Source organism: Gymnodraco acuticeps, unplaced genomic scaffold, assembly GCF_902827175.1.
Source record: "Gymnodraco acuticeps unplaced genomic scaffold, fGymAcu1.1, whole genome shotgun sequence".
NCBI lineage: Eukaryota > Metazoa > Chordata > Actinopteri > Perciformes > Bathydraconidae > Gymnodraco > Gymnodraco acuticeps.
This window is the reverse complement of record NW_022992251.1, coordinates 297241-320010: the sequence shown is the minus strand read 5'-3', so window position 1 is coordinate 320010 and position 22770 is coordinate 297241. Positions and strand designations below refer to the sequence as shown.

The 22770-nt window shown below is 40.5% G+C and overlaps 1 protein-coding gene across 2 annotated transcripts; it reads right to left on the bottom strand.

The window, feature by feature from the left end:
* Window positions 1-10524: 10524 nt before the first annotated feature.
* Window positions 10525-19376, bottom strand: LOC117540252 (asialoglycoprotein receptor 1-like). 2 transcript variants are annotated; one of them, XM_034206838.1, is made up of 8 exons: window positions 19299-19376; window positions 18746-18832; window positions 18315-18416; window positions 17514-17980; window positions 16652-16736; window positions 15992-16134; window positions 14400-14509; window positions 11695-11983 (listed from the first exon to the last, which is right to left on the bottom strand). In XM_034206838.1, exons 2-8 carry the CDS (start codon window positions 18816-18818, stop codon window positions 11848-11850), a joined length of 1116 nt encoding a protein of 371 aa, XP_034062729.1. In that variant the 5' UTR covers window positions 18819-18832; window positions 19299-19376; the 3' UTR covers window positions 11695-11847. The 2 variants fall into 2 exon arrangements, with proteins under 2 accessions (XP_034062728.1, XP_034062729.1); XM_034206837.1 differs by having other exon boundaries at window positions 10525-11983; window positions 16652-17980.
* Between the last annotated feature and the right edge of the window lie 3394 nt (window positions 19377-22770).

Below are 22770 nucleotides of genomic sequence, written 5' to 3'. Positions count from 1 at the left end.
ATATCGGACAATCTTAGGCATTATTGGACAATCACTGCCTGAAGAAGGGACTTTAAATGATAAATACATGTAAAAAACGACATTTATTTTGTGGAATCTTTGCCGGTTATTAGTTCTTACGTACCTAATTTGAGTTCAGGGGAAAGAATAAATCAGATCCATGAACATGGGGAAACACTTTGTTCAGAGAATGAAAGATGCTGCAGTGAATGCAAATGTGTGTGTTTGTTCATTCAGATAAAACTTGAGGAAAAGTTGAACAAAGGATTTGAAAAGATAAGCTATAGGATAGGAAGGAAGCAAACATGGAGACAAAAGGATGAAGGAAAATAGAGGAAGGCGACGAAGAAGGTGGTGAGAGCAGAAGGAGGACAGGAGGAAGATTATTTTACCGGACTCTGAGGCTGTCTTTGTGAGGACGACTGGTTGCTGGTGGGGGGTGATACGATGGGGGGGGGGGGGGGGGGTGAGTTGGGGTGAGTCGGGGTGAGATAGGTCCTGTACGTGACTCACTGGCCACAGCTGTCCATCAAACTCACCCTGCTGCCAGAGGAATGTGGCAGAGAGAGTGTGTGGTCTCAGAGAGAGCTGATAGATAGATTAGATACACAAGTTACAAATATTTCTAAAATACAAATGTAATACAAATACAAATTAACATTAGCAGCAAGTATATAGAAATGCACAATAGAAAGGACATATATCACTAGAGTATCTAAATAATACACAATACAAAGAAAATATTGAATACTCTATTCAATCTCACTAAGCTACAGAAATATATAGAAATATACTAGAGACACTTATTGGCGTTGGATAATATATACAGTACAGTACAATGCAAAGATAGCTGTTGTTCTGTGTTGTACAGCTACGTGTGTAACTCTGGTCAGAGCAGCAACGAGAGGCTCACTGAGACGCTGCAGTAACACCTGGAGGAGAGGAGGACAGAAAGTAAAAACTATCTCTGCCTCTGCTATGTGTTGTTTTTTGAGTTGTAATCGTACGCCAGCTTTTCCTGCCTGCAGGCCATGTGAGCAGAGGTTATTGTTCAGTCTTCAGTCAGAGCCCCTTTCTTCCTCCTCAGGTTCCACCTCAGCACTTTCATTCGTCTGAGAGACTTCTTTTTAAAGTTGCTATGTCTACAGGCTGAAAACTCTAAGACAAGACACGCCAGACTCAAATACAATTCTTAAAAATGTTTAACAGCTTCATGGGATTAGTAAATTGTCAGTCTAATAATATACTAGGAGAAAAAAGACTGCTTGGATGAATTCATGCTGCATCACTTGCCTATATCTTCAATCTACAGTAGCACCAGTGATGTAGCTATGAAGTCATTGAAGTCATTGAGATCATTGAGGTCATTGAGGTCATGTCCACTGTAGGAGGGTCATCATTCTCGAAATCCACTTGATTTTGAGTTTGGTTTGAACTCTCTTTTGCAGAAATGACGGCTGTGCCATCGTTAGACTTTGGAGATTTGAAATTCCTAAAGTCTCTCTCCTTAGTCTTTCTTCTGCTGCCTACATACTTTTCTAGGATGCATTTTTTGTTAAGGACTTGGTTTCAAAAGTGCTCCTGACAAGTGACGCTAAATGTGTCGCCAATCGGGCCTTTGATTTCTATGATCAGAATTGAAAGCAAGCATGTACAAGTTCTCAAACGTATTACACATGTTGTGTTCAGACTGTTTGTTACAGTTCTTCCAGTCTCAGTTTTTCACAAGGCACAAGTAAAGGATATGTTGTCAGTTTTGACAGTTTTGTTGGTTGCCTCTCATGTGGGGTGCATTGGTGGGATTTAGCCCCCTATATGTTTGATATTTTTACTTCTATTCACTTGAGCTACTGAAGCAAAATGTTCCCTTCTTTTTTATAAAACCACCTGACAAAGGTTAAAGGTAGGGTAGGTAAGAATGGAGAAACCAGCTCGAGTGAGCTGGAATTTGAAAGTACACAACCGGAAAAAACCTGCCTCTTCCTTCAGACATCCTTACAGAGCCCCTCCTCCAACACACATTACATTACATTACATTGCATTTAGCTGACGCTTTTGTCCAAAGCGACTTACAATAAGTACATTCGACCAGGAAGACACAACCTTGAAGAAAACAGAATCATAAAGTACATCAGGTTTCATAGAGCCAAACATTTCAAGTGCTACTCAACTGGCTTTAGGTAAGCCAGTCCTTTATTAGTATAAAAGTGCTTCGTTAATAGTTCTAACGCTCGAAGTGGAGTCGAAAGAGATGAGTTTTCAGTTTGCGCCGGAAGATGTGCAAGCTATCTGCCGTCCTGATGTCAATGGGGAGCTCATTCCACCATCTTGGAGCCAGGACAGCAAACCCACGTGTTTTCGCCGATGGGAACTTGGGTCCCCCTCGCAGCAAGGGCGCAGCGAGTCGTTTGGCTGATGCAGAGCGTAGTGCACGCGCTGGGGTGTACGATTTAACCATGTCCTGGATGTAGGAAGGGCCAGATCCATTCGCAGCATGGTAAGCAAGTACCAGTGTCTTGAAGTGGATTCTAGCAGTTACCGGAAGCCAGTGAAGCGAGCGTAGGAGCGGAGTGGTGTGGGAAAATTTAGGAAGGTTAAAGACCAGACGAGCCGCTGCATTCTGGATGAGCTGCAGAGGTCGGATGGCACATGCAGGTAGACCAGCCAGGAGGGAGTTGCAGTAGTCTAGGCGTGAGATGACGAGAGCCTGGACCAGAACCTGAGTCGCTTTCTGTGTCAGCTGGGGACGTATCTTCCTGATGTTGTAAAGCGTGTATCTGCAGCAACGGGTTGTAGCAGCGATGTTTGCAGTGAAGGACAGGTTAGTTATCTAGGGTCACACCCAGATTCCTTGCAGTCTGAGTCGGGGAAACAACTGAGGTGCCGATGTTGATTGTTAGGTCAAGAGTGGGACAATCTTTTCCCGGGAGGTAGAGCAGCTCAGTCTTGTCACATGCAGCTCAGTCTTGTCACATGCACGCGCACATGACCAATGAGGGCACGAGATAAGTTTGTGCACGAGATGGAAGGCTGACAGGCAGGTAGGCCATCCAGTTACTTTAGCCACGGCTTCCACAGATGAAATGTGTTTATGTATTTATTGTCAAAGCATTTCATGTATTCATTGCTATCGGGATGTTAAGAGCATTCCATGGAATATAACAACAAGTGGTTCTGAAGTGAATTACCTACCCCACCTTTAATTACTTCATATTAATGACACAAACATGCTTTTTGCTAACATGAGTATCCATATAAAAAGCCAGTTAGGTCAGAGGTCACTTTATATGCATTTTATTGAAGCAACAAAAAAAAGGAAGATTAACAAAACAACAGAAAATTGGGCTACTGCCACACTTGGAGATTTAATTGTGGATTTTGACCTGAGTCAGATCAATGGCTGTTATCTATATACAAATGGGTACAACATCATTTTACCCCCTTTAATCCCTGCACCTGCCTACTGGCTATGTTTGTAGATTATTTATCTGTGTCTCTCTGTATCCTCTCTGTCGTGCCACCATGTAACGTACTGCTGCTCTTCTCTTATTGAAAGAATGAAACCCAGCAGTGCGTGTCCTCGCTGTCTGGCTGCTGCTCGCCCTCAGATGAGGCCACTGGAGAGAAACTGAGGATGTTTCAACATTTATCTTATTTTCTTTACTGTCTATTCTCAGCAGTCTCCTTTTTTCTATAGCTTTCTTGTGCTGTGGCAGAATGAAAAAGCGGAGTTTGATTTCAATTCCAGAAGTCCCAGCATAGTATGAGCTCAATAGGCTTGTATAATGTACAAAGTGATATTGTACCTTAGTACCAGAAGGTCTGATTAAAATAAAAAACACCAGATAATTAATTACTTCTCATATCTTTTAATCGAACTAATGGAGATGCAATTAAAACACGACATAACTGACTTCATAGTTTAGAACAAGAAGAAATACAATGGTGCCAGTAACAACGCTCATCTGCCTTTTCTTATTGTATTTTTCTACTCTAAGTAAAATACTTTTTATAGTTCCTGCCTCAAAATATGACATTGCCTTAATGTTTGGTAATGTATGATAATATATAAGCAGCTCTTGGTTTTGGACTCTTGGTGTATGACACTTGGACTTCATTTGCTGCATAAAAAAAAAATAGTGCAGCTCACATTTGTACATGTTGTCACGGCCACAGCATAAAAACAACATTTGTGGCTCAGGCTATGACACGCAGCATATATTTCACACACCATCCCGAGAAAGTTTACAAATAATTGTTGTTTAGTATTATTTAATTCAAGCTAACTCAAACATGTCTGAATGAGTGGCCAAAAAGAACAAAAAGACTGAGGAAGTCTGGGCCAGAAACACCGTAGACCCAGAACTTCCCCGCCCTAAACTAAAAGACCAATGCATAAACTAAATTAGGAAATAAAGCCGTGAAAAATGCATTACCAGATCCTCCATAAGGAACAACAGAAAACATGATAAAAATAAAGAGTGAAATCCTTACGGCCCGTCCACACAGCGGCGTGCGTTGAAGCTTCCAACGCTTCTGCCCATTCACTTTGAATGGGGTGACGTCACTTTTAGCCGAACTGCATTTTGGGAAGCGACGTGGAGCGTTGCTGGCATTGCTCACTTCAAAAGTTGAGCAATGTTTAACTTTTGGCGCCTCGGCAGAAGCGTCAGCCAATGAAATCCCGTTTATGCAAATCTGCCAGTACAAGCGCTAGCCAATCAAACCGCGTGTATGCCTGGAGAGACTACGCAGGTCATTTCCTCATATTCCAAAAAATGGAGGGACAATTCATTATAGCGGTAGTGAATCACCCGGTGCTGTATGATCAGTCTCTGTTCATCTACCGGGATACAAACCAGAGGAGCGAGGCATGGAGGGAGGTGGCAGAGACAGTGGGTGAAACTGGTAGGTTTTCGCCTGTTTGGGGATTTTATATCCAGTTTACTTCGTTTTAACATTGCTATTGCTTTGTATGTCGGGGGCGGGAGATTCATGTGATTGGTTGTTGATCGCGTTGCTCGCAAAAAATCCCCAAGCTTCAGACACGCCCACCGCCAAGCGTCAACGCACGCTGCTGTGTGGACGCTCCGTCACTTTGAATTGTGGTCGCGTTGCTCGCTTCAAAAGTTGAGCAATGTTCTACTTTTGAAGCTTCGACGGAAGCGTCAGCCAATCGAATCATATGCCAGTACAAGCTCTAGCCAATCAAACCGCGTGCTTGTGTGTCCGGGGCGGGAGATTCATGTGATTGGTTGTTGGTCGGGCTTCAGACACGCCCGCCGGCAAGCTTCAACGCACGCCGCCCTGTGGACGTACCGTTAGTGACGATCAGGAGCACCTGAGGAGAGAGGAGAAAGAACAAAAGGGTAACGTGTAAAAAACTATTGAATGCATCAACATAATGTCCATTCCAAAGTGGAAAGAAATACCAGGGCCTGCAGCCAGTTGCAAATGTAACATTTAAAAACTCTACATACGAATGACTTTAAAGCTCTTCATGCAAACAGTCAGTCGAGTGTAGCAGTGACCTAGAAATCCCTCAGAGAAGAGTGTGTGTTTTTTTATGTATTTGCTTGAGTCGTGCCTGTTGAAAGCAGACACATCAGCTTGTCTAAAAATCAGGTAAAGGTTTTCTTCCCATCTGTCCTCCGTTTGATTTTCAGAGCGTGGAGGATGATTGGCACCTGCAGAGTTTCTGCTTGTGTGGACATGCATGGCAGTCGGTGTTTGCTGTTAAACACACTCCTGTTCCCTGTCAGTGCGCGTGTCTTAATGTATGCATAGATCCATGAAAACAGATCCAGAGATCATCATGTAATGCTCTGCCTCTCATCTCAAATGTATCACTCCCCACAGCATGAGATACGATTATGAAGGATTTTAACACACTCAATAAGGAGCAGTTTATTTTGCCAACATCTTTATGGTGTTGGCCGCTGATGCTCTCAGTCTGCTCAGTGTTTATGTGATTGTTATTTTATAGGTGCTTCGGTATGGCTCTATATTATTATTGTCAATCCTTTTTTACTGCAGCATATCATTATTTCTACCAGTCGACATTCAGCATGTTGTGTTTTAGTGCTTGTTTTAATATTTAACTGTTTTATACCCATATCAATTAAAATTATGTCAAAATAATCTGAAACCACAAATAATGCCCGTTCCCTTTGTATTCGTTTATTATTTTGTGGTTTCGGCTATACCTCAGGGGTTCATGGTGTACCAATCAGTGGGTCGGTGGTTCGATGCCCAGCCACTGAAGGCAAGGCACGTTTATTTATATAGCACTTTTCAACACAAGGCAATTCAAAGAGCTTCACAAAAATGAAAGACATTAACCCTTAGATGCATAAGTGGGTATTTTTTGAGTTGGTTTTCTTGAAGTATCTTTGTAATTACATTTTTTTATCATTTCATATTCCAGCTATTCCTCAAAAAACATGTTTTGGATATCAAGCGATTCAAATTTAAAATAGAAATGTTATACATTTTAAGAAATTGTAGTTTTTGTATTTCTACCCCAAGCTTCCATAAGTGGGTCAAAAATGACCCGCATGCATTTCCTATGGGATCCTCTGGGAACCTTTGATTCTTATCATCTGTTGCTGTCAGGAATATATTCACTGTGGACCACACAGACTATACATCACAAGTGACACCTCTCAGGAAGATTATTTTACAGCAAGATCTGATACCTGTCAGTATAATAATAATAATACATTATATTTGTATAGGGCTTTTCAAGGACTCAAAATCGCTTTACAATATAAGGGAAGGTTAGGGTGGGGGGTATAGGACTATCAAACTTGATCAACCGGCATGGATTGATGGGGGGTGTGCTATGAGTAGACAAGAGGAGAAGAGATGAGTTTTGAAAAGGGACTGGAATACTGTGAGGGTCTGAGAATCGCGGAGATCTTCGCATCAATATGTTCAAAACGGTTTTTTTTCTAAATGTCAAAAAATTAAATATTTTTAATGTGAACCAAAATATAATACTAAATATTATACAAGTGATTTTTCTTAACCAAAATGACAACAATGGCATAAAAACATATATTATTCTAATATGGGTACTTTTTGACCCACTTATGGACGAGTGTAGGGTCCAGTCACTCGTGCATCTAAGGGTTAAAGTAACAGTTGTGTGCTTCTTTACCTCGGGACAGGGTGCTAAGACTTCCTCTCAGTTAAGAGACGCTACTAAGTGCTCCACATGGAGGAAAGGATCAATACCTAAGCACAGCCCAGCAGCTGCCCTGACAGAGTGTATTTTCCACCCATGTCTAATGCAGGAGAGAGCAAAATCAAAACATCAACTGTTAGGAGGTGCGCCACATGACAACCGTTTCTGTCATTTTTAATTTTTGACAAATGACTCAGTTTTGGTGGTCACGTTGCTCTGCAGATTTTCCCAGAGTTTTGTTACAGCTGAGGCTGATATCTTCACTACAGCTGGACCTTGAGTTGCTCATGCTGATCACTTCCAGCTGGCCTGTTTTCAATAGAGCAGTGTCCTCAGCAGCAGTGCGGATCAGACCATACAAGAGTAGAACGATAAGAAATACAAAGAAATGTTGGTTCTATGTTTTGTGTGTTTTTATGATAGAATCGAAACAAATGATGTCAGTCGGACTGAAAGTATAATGTGGAATTTGTTTTGTTTGATATTGAAGCTTTTATATTGATATAGTCTTCTTATTTTTCAATATGTTTTATTCTTCTGAGTTTATGACTTTAACCCTCCTGTTGTCTTCGGGTCAAATCTGACCGATTTACTACTTTCATCAATCATAACTTTTTTGTTTTACATTCCATTGCATTAAGGCTTTATGATATCCTTCACAGTAGACATTTGAACATATACAATTGCTGATCATCACTTTCATTGCATTTTGGATGATTTAGTCAACTTTGTAACACCATGGTGTTCCCGGTCCCATAAAGAAAAGGAATTAGTAACCATCCGGATCAGATAAAACACACACACACACGCACACGCACACGCACACACACACACACACACACACACACACTCTAGATGTGTCCTCCCCATGGGTCCCACCCCTATGTGCCCAATCCCCCCATGTGAATCACACTTGACACACACACACACACACACACACACACACACACACACACACACACACACACACACACACACACACAGAACAGTTTGACACATGTCCCGCTCTTATGCGCCCATCCCCCCACATGGATCACACCTGGCACACGCAATACATGTTCAGTGTCTATTCTTTGTATATTTACTGCAGTGTTTCATGTGTACCAGTAGTCTGATACAATATGTACAGTTTGAAAGGGTGTTAAATGAAATGTGGTGATGATTAATGGTTTTTGTGTTAATGTAATAGCAGTTAAAACAGGACCGGTTAAAGTAAGGGGGGGAAACGAAGACAATAGGAGGGTTAATCCTGCCAAGTGTTTGTAATACTGGTTTTAGCCACAAGAGTACACAACAGACGAACAAAATGTTATTGTAAAAAATGATCATGGCAACACTTTTCACAGATGTAGATAATAAATAAGGAGCTTATAAATATTAAGAAAACATTTAAATCCAACTTGGAAAATGGATTACTAGAATTTGTTTTTCCTCGCTTGCCTTATGGCTTCCGTATATTTGGATTGGACATTTAAAACTGTGAAGAATAAAATAACTCTGGGTCTAGAGGCCTAAAACTATTACAACCTTGCCAAAACAACATCAACTTCCAAAATGAATTCAGAGTTAAACCAGTGCCTCTCAGATTAAGATCACCAACAACTTAAAGGTCCCCTGTTATACTGTTTTTCATCAATATATTACAGGTCTCAGAGATATACAAAACATGTCTCTGAAGTGTTTGGCTCCAAACACCAAACAGATCATTGCAGCATTACCCATAATCCCCTCTGTTTCCGCCCTGTTTCCAAAGTGCTGATTCTCTGTTACTTTAGATGAAAATAAGGAGCCCCTCCCCACGCCCCTCTGAGAGACATTTGGTTACAAAGAACTCAATGGTGCTCTAGGAGGAGATTCAGGTGATAAGGGGGGGGGGGGGGGGGGTTACCTTGGTTGCTGATTGGCTAATGGTTACACAAGCCAAAACATCGTTATGACATCATAAAGTGGCCAAAATCTGATCAGCTCATTTTCAGGTATAACAGGTTGTTATATAAATGGATCAGGACAAAAAGAGAGGGGGTCTTTGTTACTGAGACTTTCAGAGTCTCTTTACACAGAGGGGACACGTGTTGATGTAGAAGAGACATGAACAAGTGGATTTTGCATAATAGGTGACCTTTAAAGCAGGATGTGTGGCATGCAGAGCTGTTGCATTGCGTTGCATCCCATCATGCAGCCTGTCACTCTTCTGCAACACATGACAATCATTCACAAAATGCCCCCTTCAGCCACACTAAGCTGCCTGTTACACAACACAGAAGACGCTTTAGGATCAGTGACATGTGAGCCGTGCACAGGGCAGATGCATTCAGTGCTCAGAGGCACTGTGTGGTGAGTGGTGGGTGTGGTGAGTGCGGTTGCTCTTGAAGGGGGCATCCCAGTCCCAGGGGGGAATGAAAAGGCCCAGTCCAATTACTGGCTGAGATGCCAGTAATTGGACTGGGCCTTTTCATTCCCCCCCCCAAGAGATGAGTCCGATCCAAACGGCCTGTGGTCGGAAGGAGAGATGGTCGGACTAAAAATAAAAGATCAAGAAGTCCCAACCAGACATGATGGTTTGGTTAGAGTCAGAGGAGAAACATAGGGTGTTGCATGTGATCAGATATATATAAATAGCAACAAAAGGGAATTGACATATTAAACATTTTGTAATAAAGAAAAATATATTGTCACCTATACAAAAATCTGAACATTTATAAATAAATAAAAAAGATATGATACAAAAGAAAAGTCAAGAAATTAACACAAGCAAATTAAAAAGGAAAATACATATATAAATACATCTTAACTGGAGGTAGAAACATTTGCATGAACAATGCCAGGATTTCAATACATTTCTCAAAATATAAGATCAAGAAGTCTCAACCAGACATGATGGTTTGGTTAGAGTCAGAGTATTAAACATGTTGTTATAAAGAAAGTGAAATACCGGCACACCTATACAAAAATCAGAACATTTATAAATAAATAACAAATATATAGTAAAATAAAGAAGTAAAGAAATTAACAAAACATGCAAATGTAAAAAGGAACAGATATACAAATACATATTCATTGGAGATAGAAAAGTGTGTATGTACAACGCCAGGATTTCAATACATTTCTCTTTCAATGCATGCTTCTCATCTTAAGCATAGACAGCTAAACAAATGTTACTGCTCCAAACACTGTATGGATGTCATCAGTTTGAGTGATTTCTTGGTTGTAAAGTTGAGGTTCGCTCTGTTCCCAGCGGCCTGTAGATTTTAATTACAATTATTTTCCAGCATACAAGTAATAATCTTTCCTTCATTTTTGTGGTCGAATCTAAGTAGGCGTACCATTAAACAGAGAAGCGAGGAAAACGTATCTTTAATAATTAATTATCAGATTAATTAACACACACATCAAACACAACAGTGAATTTATTTGGGAGAAGGGGAGGAGAGTTCATTTAATCATTACACAGAAATGCAGTAAATTATTCATACCATATGCAAATGGTGTATGTATGTGCTTTGTAACATACATTATTTGTCATATACATTAATTTCATGCTTATATATATTCATGAATCACACAGATGTTCATTTGCAAACATATCTAAAGCTATGCCAAAGGCTATAGAATAATATAGTAGAATAGACTTTGATGGCAAAATCAGTTTTTCTACAGCCAATTAATTTTTAATGCATTGTATAAAACACTAATCATCTGGTAATCGTATGAAATGATTATGAATGATCTGAATCAAAGTCATCAAAACTTAATATTAAATTGGCTGTAAATTGGCACAATCTCTGATTAACATTAAACAATCTGCAAATAAATGAAATAATCTACATAGCAAGATAACGAAATACATACATTGAACCAACCCTTTAAGACAGGGGTGTCAAACTCAAGGCCCGGGGGCCAAATCTGGACCGCGGCTTCATTTTATGTGGCCCCGCAAGAGCTTGCAAAAAATATAATACGTTTATTATACGGTTACATGCCGCTTTACAGAAGCACGTTGCCAATAAACTACATGTCCCACAATGCATCTCATTTTGTGACATGGGCACTGAAGAGACTTGCTATTATTTGGCCCAGACTTCTGCTTTCAGACGTAGTTATTACCCTATCCGATAATAATCCAATGCAGAGGTAATCATGTAATATAATACATTATTTTATATATTTATATAGTCTTAAAGTTACAACCGGCCCTTTGAGTGCAACCATAATGCTAATGTAGCCTGCGATGAAATTGAGTTTGACACCCCTGCCAGTTTACTATTATTATTATAGTATGTCGTGTATGTCTATGTCTAAGTGTGGTTACCACACTGAGGAGTAAAACCTCTAAAAGTTGTCCACAAATATATAATAATATAACTAATTTCTGAAAAAGGCTTGATTATTTCCTCAAACAGCTGTGAAAGGTTTCTGGTAAATGATCCTCAAACTGGAGAAAGGAATAATTTGCATGGGACTATTTTCAGATGCAGATTAATACATAATTGATGTTCTAGTGAGTTAACCCATATTAGCAGACAGTTTAGGTGACAATGACTTCAGTGTCCCTGTTCATGATAATAAACAAATACGTTTTAAAGTAGAATCAATGAATTAAAGATGTATATTAGGTTCAGAGTCCAAAGCCACCCTAATACTAACTGTGTAGATCCTTGTTATTTCTCACAGATCCAGTTCTGTACAGCGAAACATCCGTCATCGTTCCACTGTCCGACTCCTGGGGTCTTCTGAATATTTTCTCCACAGTCTTGGTTCCTGTTGTAGCTGTTGGGCTGCCCGGGCTGCCAGAACCTGACGGACAGATAACAGGGAGGCAAAGGCTTCTTACAATCAGAGATGGCAAAAGTACACACATCCTTTACTCAAGTAGAAGTACAGATACTCGTGTTTAAAAATACTCTGGTAAAAGTAGAAGTACTGACTAAACTTATTAAGTAAAAGTAAAGAAGTATGGGCTTTGAAAGTAAAAAGTACCCATAACTACCATCTGTTTTAAAGAGTACCTGGCCTCCCTTTATATTAATAGAACAATAATGTCATTGTTAGCTAATGAATGTTTCCATGCTGAACAACGGCAACATGACAACGTTTACATTGGTCCCTCTTCTTCAGAGAAGACCAGGAAATGATGGATACACGGATCTTGTTCAGGCACGCAAGAGCCGCTTTCACACCAAGTAATTTGCCCTACTTAGTTGCCAGCACTTAGTCCCAGCACTTAGTACCCCCATGGAACTAATGGCGCATTTCCACTGCAGCGGGTAGCCCCGTTTAAGCGTCCTTAACCGTCCTTAAGTGGCCAGGCCAGTTTTTGGTGGCCTTTCCATATAGCCTAGTACCGGCTAGCGGGTACTTTTTCCCTCTTTTTCCGGCCCCATAAAATCGTGGTTCTATCAGACCAGGGCCAGGGCAGAACTAGTGACGTCAACACTCTCGACTGCTGATTGGTCAGAGAGAATCGTCACAAGATCGCGCGCGAGTTCATCCCTAGCGTCGCATATATATTTAGAAGCAAGCTTACAGCATTTTTATAAACAGCATTTTGTAAACGGATGAGCTACAAAAATGGCTACGTCTAATAAGAAAAGCACACCGTGGTCGACCGAGGAGGTGACGACGTTCCTACATCTCATTGGGGATGATCAAATCCAGCGGGAGCTCGACGGAACAACTCGAAATGTGAACAAAAACAAAGCCGGTCGCCCCGCCTACACTGCGTTGCTACCCCAGGTCCTAAACTGTAATGGAAATGCGCCACGGCCTCGGACGGCCAGCGAGGCAGCCCGAGGCCTGAGCGAGGACGCTTAGGGACGCTTAAACGGGGCTACCCTGTTGCAGTGGAAATGCGCCATAAGAGCCGATCGCGTTCACACCGGAATAAGTTCCCTGAGTGCCACCCGAAGTCCCCGGCCGGAAGTCCCCGGAGTTGGGGACTGGCTTCAGTAGAAGCTGCTGGGACTCCCAGCAGCTTCTACTGAAGCCTTCCGAGTAAATCACCAGAACGCTGACACCTCCTCATCACTCCACCGCTCCCATGTTTTTGTTTGTGTTGCCATAAATTATTCTCTCTCCGTTGGTGCGTGGGGCTAATGCTAATTATGCTAATGCCAGCAAATACAATGGCGGCTTCAAAAGACTTTTCTGAGTTTTACGGGGCGTGGTTTGCAATTCTCCCAGCCAATCAGAAATTGGAACTTTTTTCTCCCCAGGAAAGTCCCACCTCTCTAGCAGGCACTAAAAATGGGGGTAAAAGTTATCTGAACTAAGTTCTCTTTTTGGTGTGAATGCAAAATTCCAGGCACTATCGGAACTAAACGGGAAAAGTACGGGTAAAAGTACTCCGGTGTGAAAGCGCCTATAATAATGATCACGCCACCAAACGCAGATTAAAACTAAAGTTACCAGCCTGTTTTGAAAATGTAAGAAGTAGAAAGTACAGGTATTTGTGTTAAAATGTAAGAAGTAAAAGTAAAAAGTCATCAGAAAAATAAGTTCACACCTCTGCTTCCAATAAAGATATGTAATGATCGTATGTAATCATCATTTTTTTGCCCCCATCATCACCCCTTTATATTTTGAAACTCATTCACACAAGGTCTCAGTTTGACAATCCTTCCTGAATAATTGGACCAGATCTTTGAGCTGAATGTGATGGATGTGCATTAAAACTGTCCTTCAAACTCTACATTACCTCATTGTTTCACAAAGGATTAAAAAGAAAACATATTTTGACAGATATTATGTGCAGTTTGTGTACAATTATTATCACATGAAGTCTTTCTTCAACGAAATACTGGGGTAAAACCATCACTGATCTTTGTTCTAAAGATACCAGACTACTGTATATTAACAAACAAGACTATTTCTGCAAATGTAATGTAGATGATACTAGGTCTGAAAATGGCAAAATCATCCAGAAACTCCTTCAGCGCATATTTTGAAAACCTGCTGCACTAAACAGTTTCCTTAATGGACTTGCCCACAGGGACTGCCGAAATCCAAACAAAATGTACACTTCTCAAAACAGAAAGCTGTTTGGCAGACAGGCTAACACAAAACACTGGGATGGCGATGCTCAGAGGGTCACAAGCTCTCCTCAAACAAGGACGTGATAAAAGCCGACACCAAATTCCCCTGTGTGTGTGGTGCTGTGTAAATGTGTGTGACTTCAAGAAGACTTCATTCACAATCTTTCTGTTAAACTTACTTTGTGGTGACGTTGCTCCCATCCACCCACATCCAAGTCCCCTCCTGCAGACTGTCAGTCAGACCAATCCAGACATTTTGGCCTTTGTGCATTAACATATTGAGAAATTCCTGTAAGTGTAACAGAAAGAAAAAAACATCAATATGCAACTTTATTTCAGTCAAAACTGTTATGGACCCTTACGAATGTTACACAGTACAGTTTTCTTCCTCTCCAGTTTATTCTGTAAGCAAAACTCTCAACCCCATTATTACATTAACTGATTGTTCAATTAATTGGACAAAATAGCATGTCAACCTCACATGGATCCTCCTTAAAGCCCGAGCCTGTTTTTCAGGTCTCAGGCTCGAAAATGACATTCCCAGAACAAATGACCATATCTTCCCTTCTAAAAGGGTTAAATTAATAATCCTTTTTCTCAAAGCAAGGTTACACCTGTGAGTTGGATGTAGAAGTGTCAGAATCAATATAGATGTTTTTATTTTTAAAGTAAATTCTGATTGAACACAGTAAAAAAAATGTAAATGATTGTGTCCATCCAAAAAAAAAAAAGATTACTTATAGTGAAAACCACCCTTGAATGATGGGATGGTAGACTAAAAGCTTTAGGAATCCAAACTACAACATATAATAAGTACCCTGTATCAAGATTGATGCCAAACAAGTGAAATTTGACCTTTTTAGAGAGATTTAGCAAAGGGGGGGAACTCCCACATACTCCTTATTTGGTAATAGCCAAGACCGGAAGCTGCAATAACTCTGGTGGCTACCATTAGCAGCTAACTTTTACTCTCCGATTTTTACATAAAAATGGAATTATGGATTATAAATAAAAACAATTATTACCCAGAAACATTATCAACCTATGGATTAACCGATTCAACCGCGTTTTTTTCTTGTTGTAATGCCATTGAACAAGTCTTTTGATCAGATTGACAGCTACGGTAAGACGATCTCCCGTAAAAGCTACGTAAAGGTACGTGTTGTGATGTCTGTGTTTGATTCCCCTGTCGCGAGTTCGGATCACTCAGTGATGATACTATACTGTACCTAAATAATCTGTGGAACCTCAGTTTTAATCGGATATCTTGTATGTGCAGCTACGATAAGTAATAAGGGTATCTTTTATCTTGAGTTATGTGCCAAATTGCATTAGCATTTTTTGCTCAGGGGTCATTTAGATGCTTCTTATGAGACTTGTGTTTTGTTTTGGTAAAAATGGTTTGAATCGTCAGTTAGCTGAGATTATTCCCTTGAATCTGGTATAACAAATTAATAGGTTCTTAAATATTAAGATCCCCTGAGACACAGTGTCGTGTGAAAAAAAAAAAAAAAGTACCCGCCGGCGGGGACCTTGGGGCTTAAAGCCAGTCATTGTTCTTATCTTTGTGCATGTGACTTTTTCTCAGCTACATCGCTCCGTCACCCCTCCATTATTGGTGCAAATAAACACAAAGGGATAAAACCCACTTTTAGAATCAGCTCTGAAGCATTCTTAAAGCTGCCTCTGCTCTATTAATCCTCCAGGACAACAGACACATGTTTTAGATATGACCCAGTTTATTCTTCGTCTTTTTCTCCCTCTTCCTCACCTGTTCCTCCAGGCTATCTATGACCACCAGGTCCGCTCCCTCTTCGATGCACTCTTGTCTGCTTAACGTCCAGTTTTTAAAAACCGATGAGACAAAGTAACAGCTGATGTCGAACTTGCTCCAGCCGGTCTGACAGGGCCGCGCTGCAGATTGAAAACATGGAGAGGAGAGTGAAAAACATATTTTAGGGTCACCTATTATGCAAAATCCACTTGTTGATGTCTCTTCTCCATCAACATGTGTCCCCTCTTCTTCATGTCTCTTCTACATCAACATGTGTCCCCTCTTCTTCATGTCTCTTCTACATCAACATGTGTCCCCTCTTCTTCATGTCTCTTCTACATCAACATGTGTCCCCTCTTCTTCATGTCTCTTCTACATCAACATGTGTCCCCTCTTCTACATGTCTCTTCTACATCAACATGTGTCCCCTCTTCTTCATGTCTCTTCTACATCAACATGTGTCCCCTCTTCTTCATGTCTCTTCTACATCAACATGTGTCCCCTCTTCTTCATGTCTCTTCAGCAAAACACTTCAGAGACATGTTTTGTATCTATCTGAGACCTATGATATATTGTTTAAAAAGAGTAAAATAGGGGACCTTTACATTATCAATAGGCTGATACTATAACTTCATCCATTATTTATGAGAAACTCACCTCTTATTTTGTCGATCTTCTTCTGCAGCTCACCCTTTTCTCTCCGCAGGACACTGTGATTGCTTTCCAGCTGACTGTGTTCCCTCTGCAGAGATTTAAACCTGGTTTCCAATTGTTCTACGTATTTCCGTTCTGTATTGTAGGATTTAGCGTAGTTATTTTGCAACTGGTCCTGGTTCCTCATCACTAAAGAGTAATTGCTCTGTAGCTGATCCCTGTTTGCTGTCAACGTTACAAACAAAATCTGCAACTCATCCTTGTCTCTTTGGAGGCGACTGTAATCGCGCTTCAGCTGCTCTTCACTTGCTGTCTGGTTATTCTGAATAGTCCGGAACTGATCGCTCTCTTTTTTCAGATTAAAACGGGCTTTGAACTCATCTCTGTCAGCAGCCACAGAGTTGTAACTGCTTTGCAACTGGTCGTGGTTGGTCTTCAGTGAAGTGTAATTGCTCTGTAACTGATCTCTGGTTGCTCTCAGTGTACTAAATGAATGCTGTAACTCGTCTTTTTCTCTCTGCAAGATATTCTGTTTGATGGTTAGCTGCTGCTGTTCCCTCTGCAGAGTGTTATACCTGGTCTGCAATTGCTGTTTGTCTTTCCTCAGTAAATCGGAGCTGACCTGAAGGAGATTTTTACTCATACTTTGTATATTGTAGCTTCTCTGCAACTGGTCCTGGATCTTCTTCAGTGAAGTGTAATTGCTCTGTAGCTCATCTGTGTTTGCTGTCAGCGTAATGAGCTCAGTCTGCAGCTCATCCTTTTCCCTTTGCAGGCGACTGTAGTTGGTCTGTAGCTGGTGTGTCAGATCATTTTGATTGGTCTGAAACTGATCGCCCTTTTGTTTTAAGATGTTGTAACTTACTTGTAACTGGTCCTTTTCTGTTTGCAGATTGTTGAAACTGGCCTTGAACTCATCTCTCTCAGCAGTCACAGAACTGTAACTAAGTTGCATCTGGTCGTGGTTCGTCTTCAGTGAAGTGTAAGTGCTCTGTAGCTGATCTCTGTTTGATCTCAGCGTGCTAAACTCAGTCTGTAACTCTTCCTTTTCTCTCTGCAGGTCACTGTAATTGCTCTGTAGCTGCTCTGTAGCTGCTCGTAACATGTCCCGTTCGTTTCCCACTTTGTTGAAACTGACCTTGAGCTCATCTCTTTCAGCAGTCACAGAATCGTAGCTCTGGTGAAGCTGGTCTTTTTCTGTAGTCAGGTTAGTCAGTCTGGTCTCTAACTGTTTCCTCTCTGCAGCTGAATTATTATCACTGCTCTGCGGTCGATCTTGAACGTATCCGGACTGCATTGGGTCTCCTGACGCTGGATGGCTGAATATCTCATCTGTAAAGTGCAAATACATTAAAATGATTTGCGGCTTTTGTCTATTTTCTACATAATAATTATCAGGTTTCTCAAACTTTAATAGCCAGATGGCAGTTACAAAATATATACATTTATACATGTCACCATGGACGCGGGAAGGGGTGGTGCTTAGGGGGCTGCAGCACCCTCATCCACGAGGCTACACTAGCACCCCCAAACGCGGCGCACTCTACAGTGTACGCGTGCCAGAGTTTCGCTGGTCACAGTTTTGACGAGCTCGTCACAGGCTCCACTAGCCCCCCCCCGCACCCCCAACTCAGAGTGACTTGCCGCGTCCCTGCATTTCACTTACAGTAAATAAATTGCCCGATGTTTCCAGCCAGCAGGACGGCACACAGTAACCCAAGACACACAGACACACATCTAGACGGCTGCTTTCTCCTCTGGAAATCCACTAAATCAGAAATAAGAACACAGTTAAAAGAGAGGGAATAGAAACACATCATATATCTTTACACCATATATAAAAGCTTTTATAAACTACTTATACAGTCGAGCACAAATTAGATTTATATGGAAAAGATTATTTATTGTAAAAGTAAGTTGATCAAAGTCAACTTTATTGTCAATCTTTCAGTTTGTGCGTACAGACAGAGAGATCGAAAACCGTTTCCCACAATCCCGAAATACAAAAATACAAATATGTTCAATATGATCAATAGCTAAGTTTACAAAAGCACTTAATATTTAGATTTTCAATATGTTTTTAGGTCGATAATATACCTTTGGTGACGAGGCCTTCCATTGAGCGGTGCCTATCTATATATACGTCGTCATCAATTTCCATTAAGTCCATTCTGTTAAATATTCCTGTACAAAGAAGACATGTACAGTATAGATGTTTGCAAAGCTACAAATACACACTTATTTAGACATAAGAGTTATCCGTAAGACATTTTTTTTATAAGTATGCTCCAATGAATTATGTGTGCTCACTCGGGCATGACTAAATGTTTTATATTCACAAGTGTGCTTTCTAGTCAGATGTGATATTTACATAAAAATCCTGCTTAATTCATGCAAATATTCCCGGTAACACGGGTATGCATTTAAATGAATTGCAAGCATCGAGCCAACATCTATAATCTCATTTGCTTTTGGAGTGCACAAATTAACATGGCTTAAGCTATTCCAAGTATAAACATTTCAATTTGATGATTTCATATCATGATAATAATAATGTGAACAAGCACTACAAGCTGAATCTACAAAACACTCACTTAAGGTAAAATATGAAATAGTTGAAATGGGAAAAAGCCTCTAAAAGTGCACGTACCTTGGATCTGTGAAAGTCAGAAGAAGTCCGTATCAGTACGACTGCATTCACATGAAGTTGCTGCTGCTTATTTATTACAGAAACGGCTACAATGAAAGCTAATGCAGCGGTATTTATTGTGCACAAACAGGATGCTCTTCTCGCCTGTCATCAAACGTTTGACTTCAACGTATCTCTGATTGGTCTGGAATAAACTTGACCTTTATGTTCACAGTCTCAGTTCAGATTTCAGGTCATTTTCGGCCAAAATCATTCAAACAAACAGACTGGAAGTCACCATTCAGGTTCAGTTGCCGCAGAGTGGTTATCTCCCAGGCTCCACACTTTCATCCTTTGTGCTTTCTGTTCCCTTTTCCCACGGATTAACTTCCTACTGAGGTCAAATGGCTGACTGTTGCATGACTGAGGTACAAGGTAAGTCATAATGCAAGTATTAGCAAGAGAATGTGCAGACTCAGCCTTGCTGTGCTTGATTTCAGTTATTTAGCCACATACACATGAAATTATCTCTGTTACTTTTCGAGGAGATTTATTTACAGTATTGTCGTCTATGGTGGCCGACACGTGCAAACACGCAACAACATCTCAAACATTTCCATTAGGAGAAATGTATGGCAGTTTCAAAAACGATGCAAATATATACACAAATGTGCCAAAACTCAGCTTGACAAAGCATACAAAGCATTTACTGAACATTTGCAAGAAGCTCAAAACACAACTGGAACACAAAAAAATGATGCACACAGCTGGGAAAAGAGGGTTTTTTACCTCAAGGATTATACTGTCGGCAGAGTTAGTCCGTTTCATAATTGTAAGTATTTTGTCAGTATATTTGAAATGACTTGATTAGATACATTAGCTAGCTAGCTTACAGCAGATCTGCAACAAAACGATTACATTGTAAACTGTATTTAAATAATATGCGGGCATGTATGCATGTTGGTATGGATGTGTGAGCATATGTTTATGTGTGTATATGTTTATATAGATATATATGTATTCGTTTTATGTGGAAATGCAATGCGAGGATTGCTTTTTTAAATTTCGTTGTACCTGTTGCGATGACCATAAAGGAATTATATTCTATTCTATTCTATCATTGTTAAAATAAGCCGGTAAAACTTACATTTCAGGTACATTTCCAGTGACAGTTGGTCAAATGCAGCACTTTGAGTAAACCCTGCTCATGTTTCATTAATTTGGTGTATAGATGTTTCTTCATTTGTATGTGTTTTGGCACATTTGTGTTTTTATTTTTGCATCGTTTTTGAAAGTGCAGCGTGTTTGAAAGTGTTTTTGGCCGTTGTTTTGTATTTGCCCCTGTCGGCCATCAAGTTTCTAGCTTGGTAGAGAACAACAAATGATGTCAAACATATATTGCATTGATGAAAGCACATGGAAATATCCAAACCAGCAGCCTCAGCGAATAAATGAATTCATGCTCCTGATTATGTAAACATTAATATGTGTGTAAACAGGGGCTTTGTTTGTAAGAGTGTTATCTGTTACTGATGCCATTCAAATGCCTTGTTGCTGTTGAATGGTGTAAAGGGATTATCGTTATCGTTCACCCTGCAGACAAATGCTTAAGCCTGGCAGTGCTTCAGGATTTAAGGCTGTGCCAGATTGGAGGTGAGGGGAGAGATGGGGTGAGTTTATACAGGTCAACTCCAAATGTTATAGTCAGTAAAAAAAATGTTAATGGTAAAGTTTATCTTCGAAAACAGAGTAAAGTGATAATTTACATAATCATGATATTTACATTGACTTCCTTACTAACACACCTTATTCTGATAAACATCTATAGTGTATCTTTCCCAAAACCGTAACTAGATTAGTCATCTTAACAGTATAGTTCAAATTTAGAATATAATCAACTTTTTTTTGAACCGTGTGTCCTTATATGGCAATTTGGGGTAGAGAATAGTGTTTTTTATTGATATGCGAAGAGCTTGAATTTGTGACATGACACAAAAAATGTCCCTTTACAGTGGCGTTTTATGTGCATGCCTTCCTATGAGATCCCATCTCCTCCTGACAGCATGAAGAAGCTGTAACTCACTTAAAGCAGATAAAAATTCAGCAGACCAAAAACAAGAGTCTATTTTTAGAGGCTGGACTGAATTTCCTAATCACCTCAAGGACTCCTGTATGAATAATGAATATCTTGTCAGTAATATAATATCACAAAACCAAACCAAGGCTGAGCATCCAAAACATATCAGTGATGGACTCTAGCTCAAAAAATATTTTCTAAAAAACGTTATGCATGAGTTTGTGACCCTGGTGGTTATCTTGCAGCCTCCCGTCTGAGCTTAAGGAGGCTGTGGATGAGGAGGGTGGAGCTGTGAGTGTGTGATGGAGATAAGGGGGTGGGGGCCACCATCCTTCAGCCTGTCCCAGCCTGCACCGCCCATATTAATCAGTCTCAATAACTCACGAGCCGCTCCGAAGAGGACACTTCAGGAAAAAAGAGAGGAGATGACTTATCGACAGCCCAGGATTCTGTTATCTCTGCACCATAACAGCACGGTGTCTGTTACTTCCTTCATATGGTACAGGCAGTTGTACGAAATAGGAATAAAATACAAAATAAAATGTTTTAAACCCGAAGAATTGTAAAAGTAAAAATCAGAAGACACGATGAAGACTCAGGCTCATGATGAAGACTCAGGCTCATGATGAAGACTCAGGCTCATGATGAAGACTCAGGCTCATGATGAAGACTCAGGCTCATGATGAAGACTCAGGCTCATGATGAAGATTCAGGCTCCTGATGAAGACTCAGGCTCATGATGAAGACATGATGAAGACTCAGGTTCATGATGAAGACTCAGGTTCATGATGAAGACTCAGGCTCATGATGAAGACTCAGGCTCATGATGAAGACTCAGGCTCATGATGAAGACATGATGAAGACTCAGGCTCATGATGAAGACTCAGGCTCATGATGAAGACATGATGAAGACTCAGGCTCATGATGAAGACATGATGAAGACTCAGGCTCATGATGAAGACTCAGGCTCATGATGAAGACACGATGAAGACTCAGGCTCATGATGAAGACACGATGAAGACTCAGGCTCATGATGAAGACATGATGAAGACTCAGGCTCATGATGAAGACATGATGAAGACTCAGGCTCATGATGAAGACACGATGAAGACTCAGTATGCTTAACTCAGAACTCTTACTTTAAAGGCAGTTCAATGTTACATGCCAGAGATGTTCACAAGTCTTTTTTTGCAAGTCCAAGTCAAGTCTCAAGTCTTTGGTCACGAGTCCAAGTCAAGTCTCAAGTCTTTGTGGGGTGAGACTTGATCAAGTCTCAAGTCTTTGGTCACGAGTCCAAGTCAAGTCTCAAGTCTCTAAAAAATAAAAGTCTCATGTCTCTTCTGGTTGTAATAAGCCTTCTATTGTCTGCTGCTATCCAGTCTGTTAAGAATACTGCACAGCTATATCTAAGAAATT

Coding starts and splice junctions, on each gene's coding strand:
- LOC117540252 (XM_034206837.1), bottom strand. CDS start 18,818: ATGGACTTAATGGAAATTGATGACGACGTATATATAGATAGGCACCGC. Junction 17,981..18,314: donor CATCGGGCAATTTATTTACT/GTAAGTGAAATG, acceptor TGCACTTTACAG/ATGAGATATTCAGCCATCCA. Junction 11,984..14,399: donor GGGAGCAACGTCACCACAAA/GTAAGTTTAACA, acceptor TCTGTCCGTCAG/GTTCTGGCAGCCCGGGCAGC.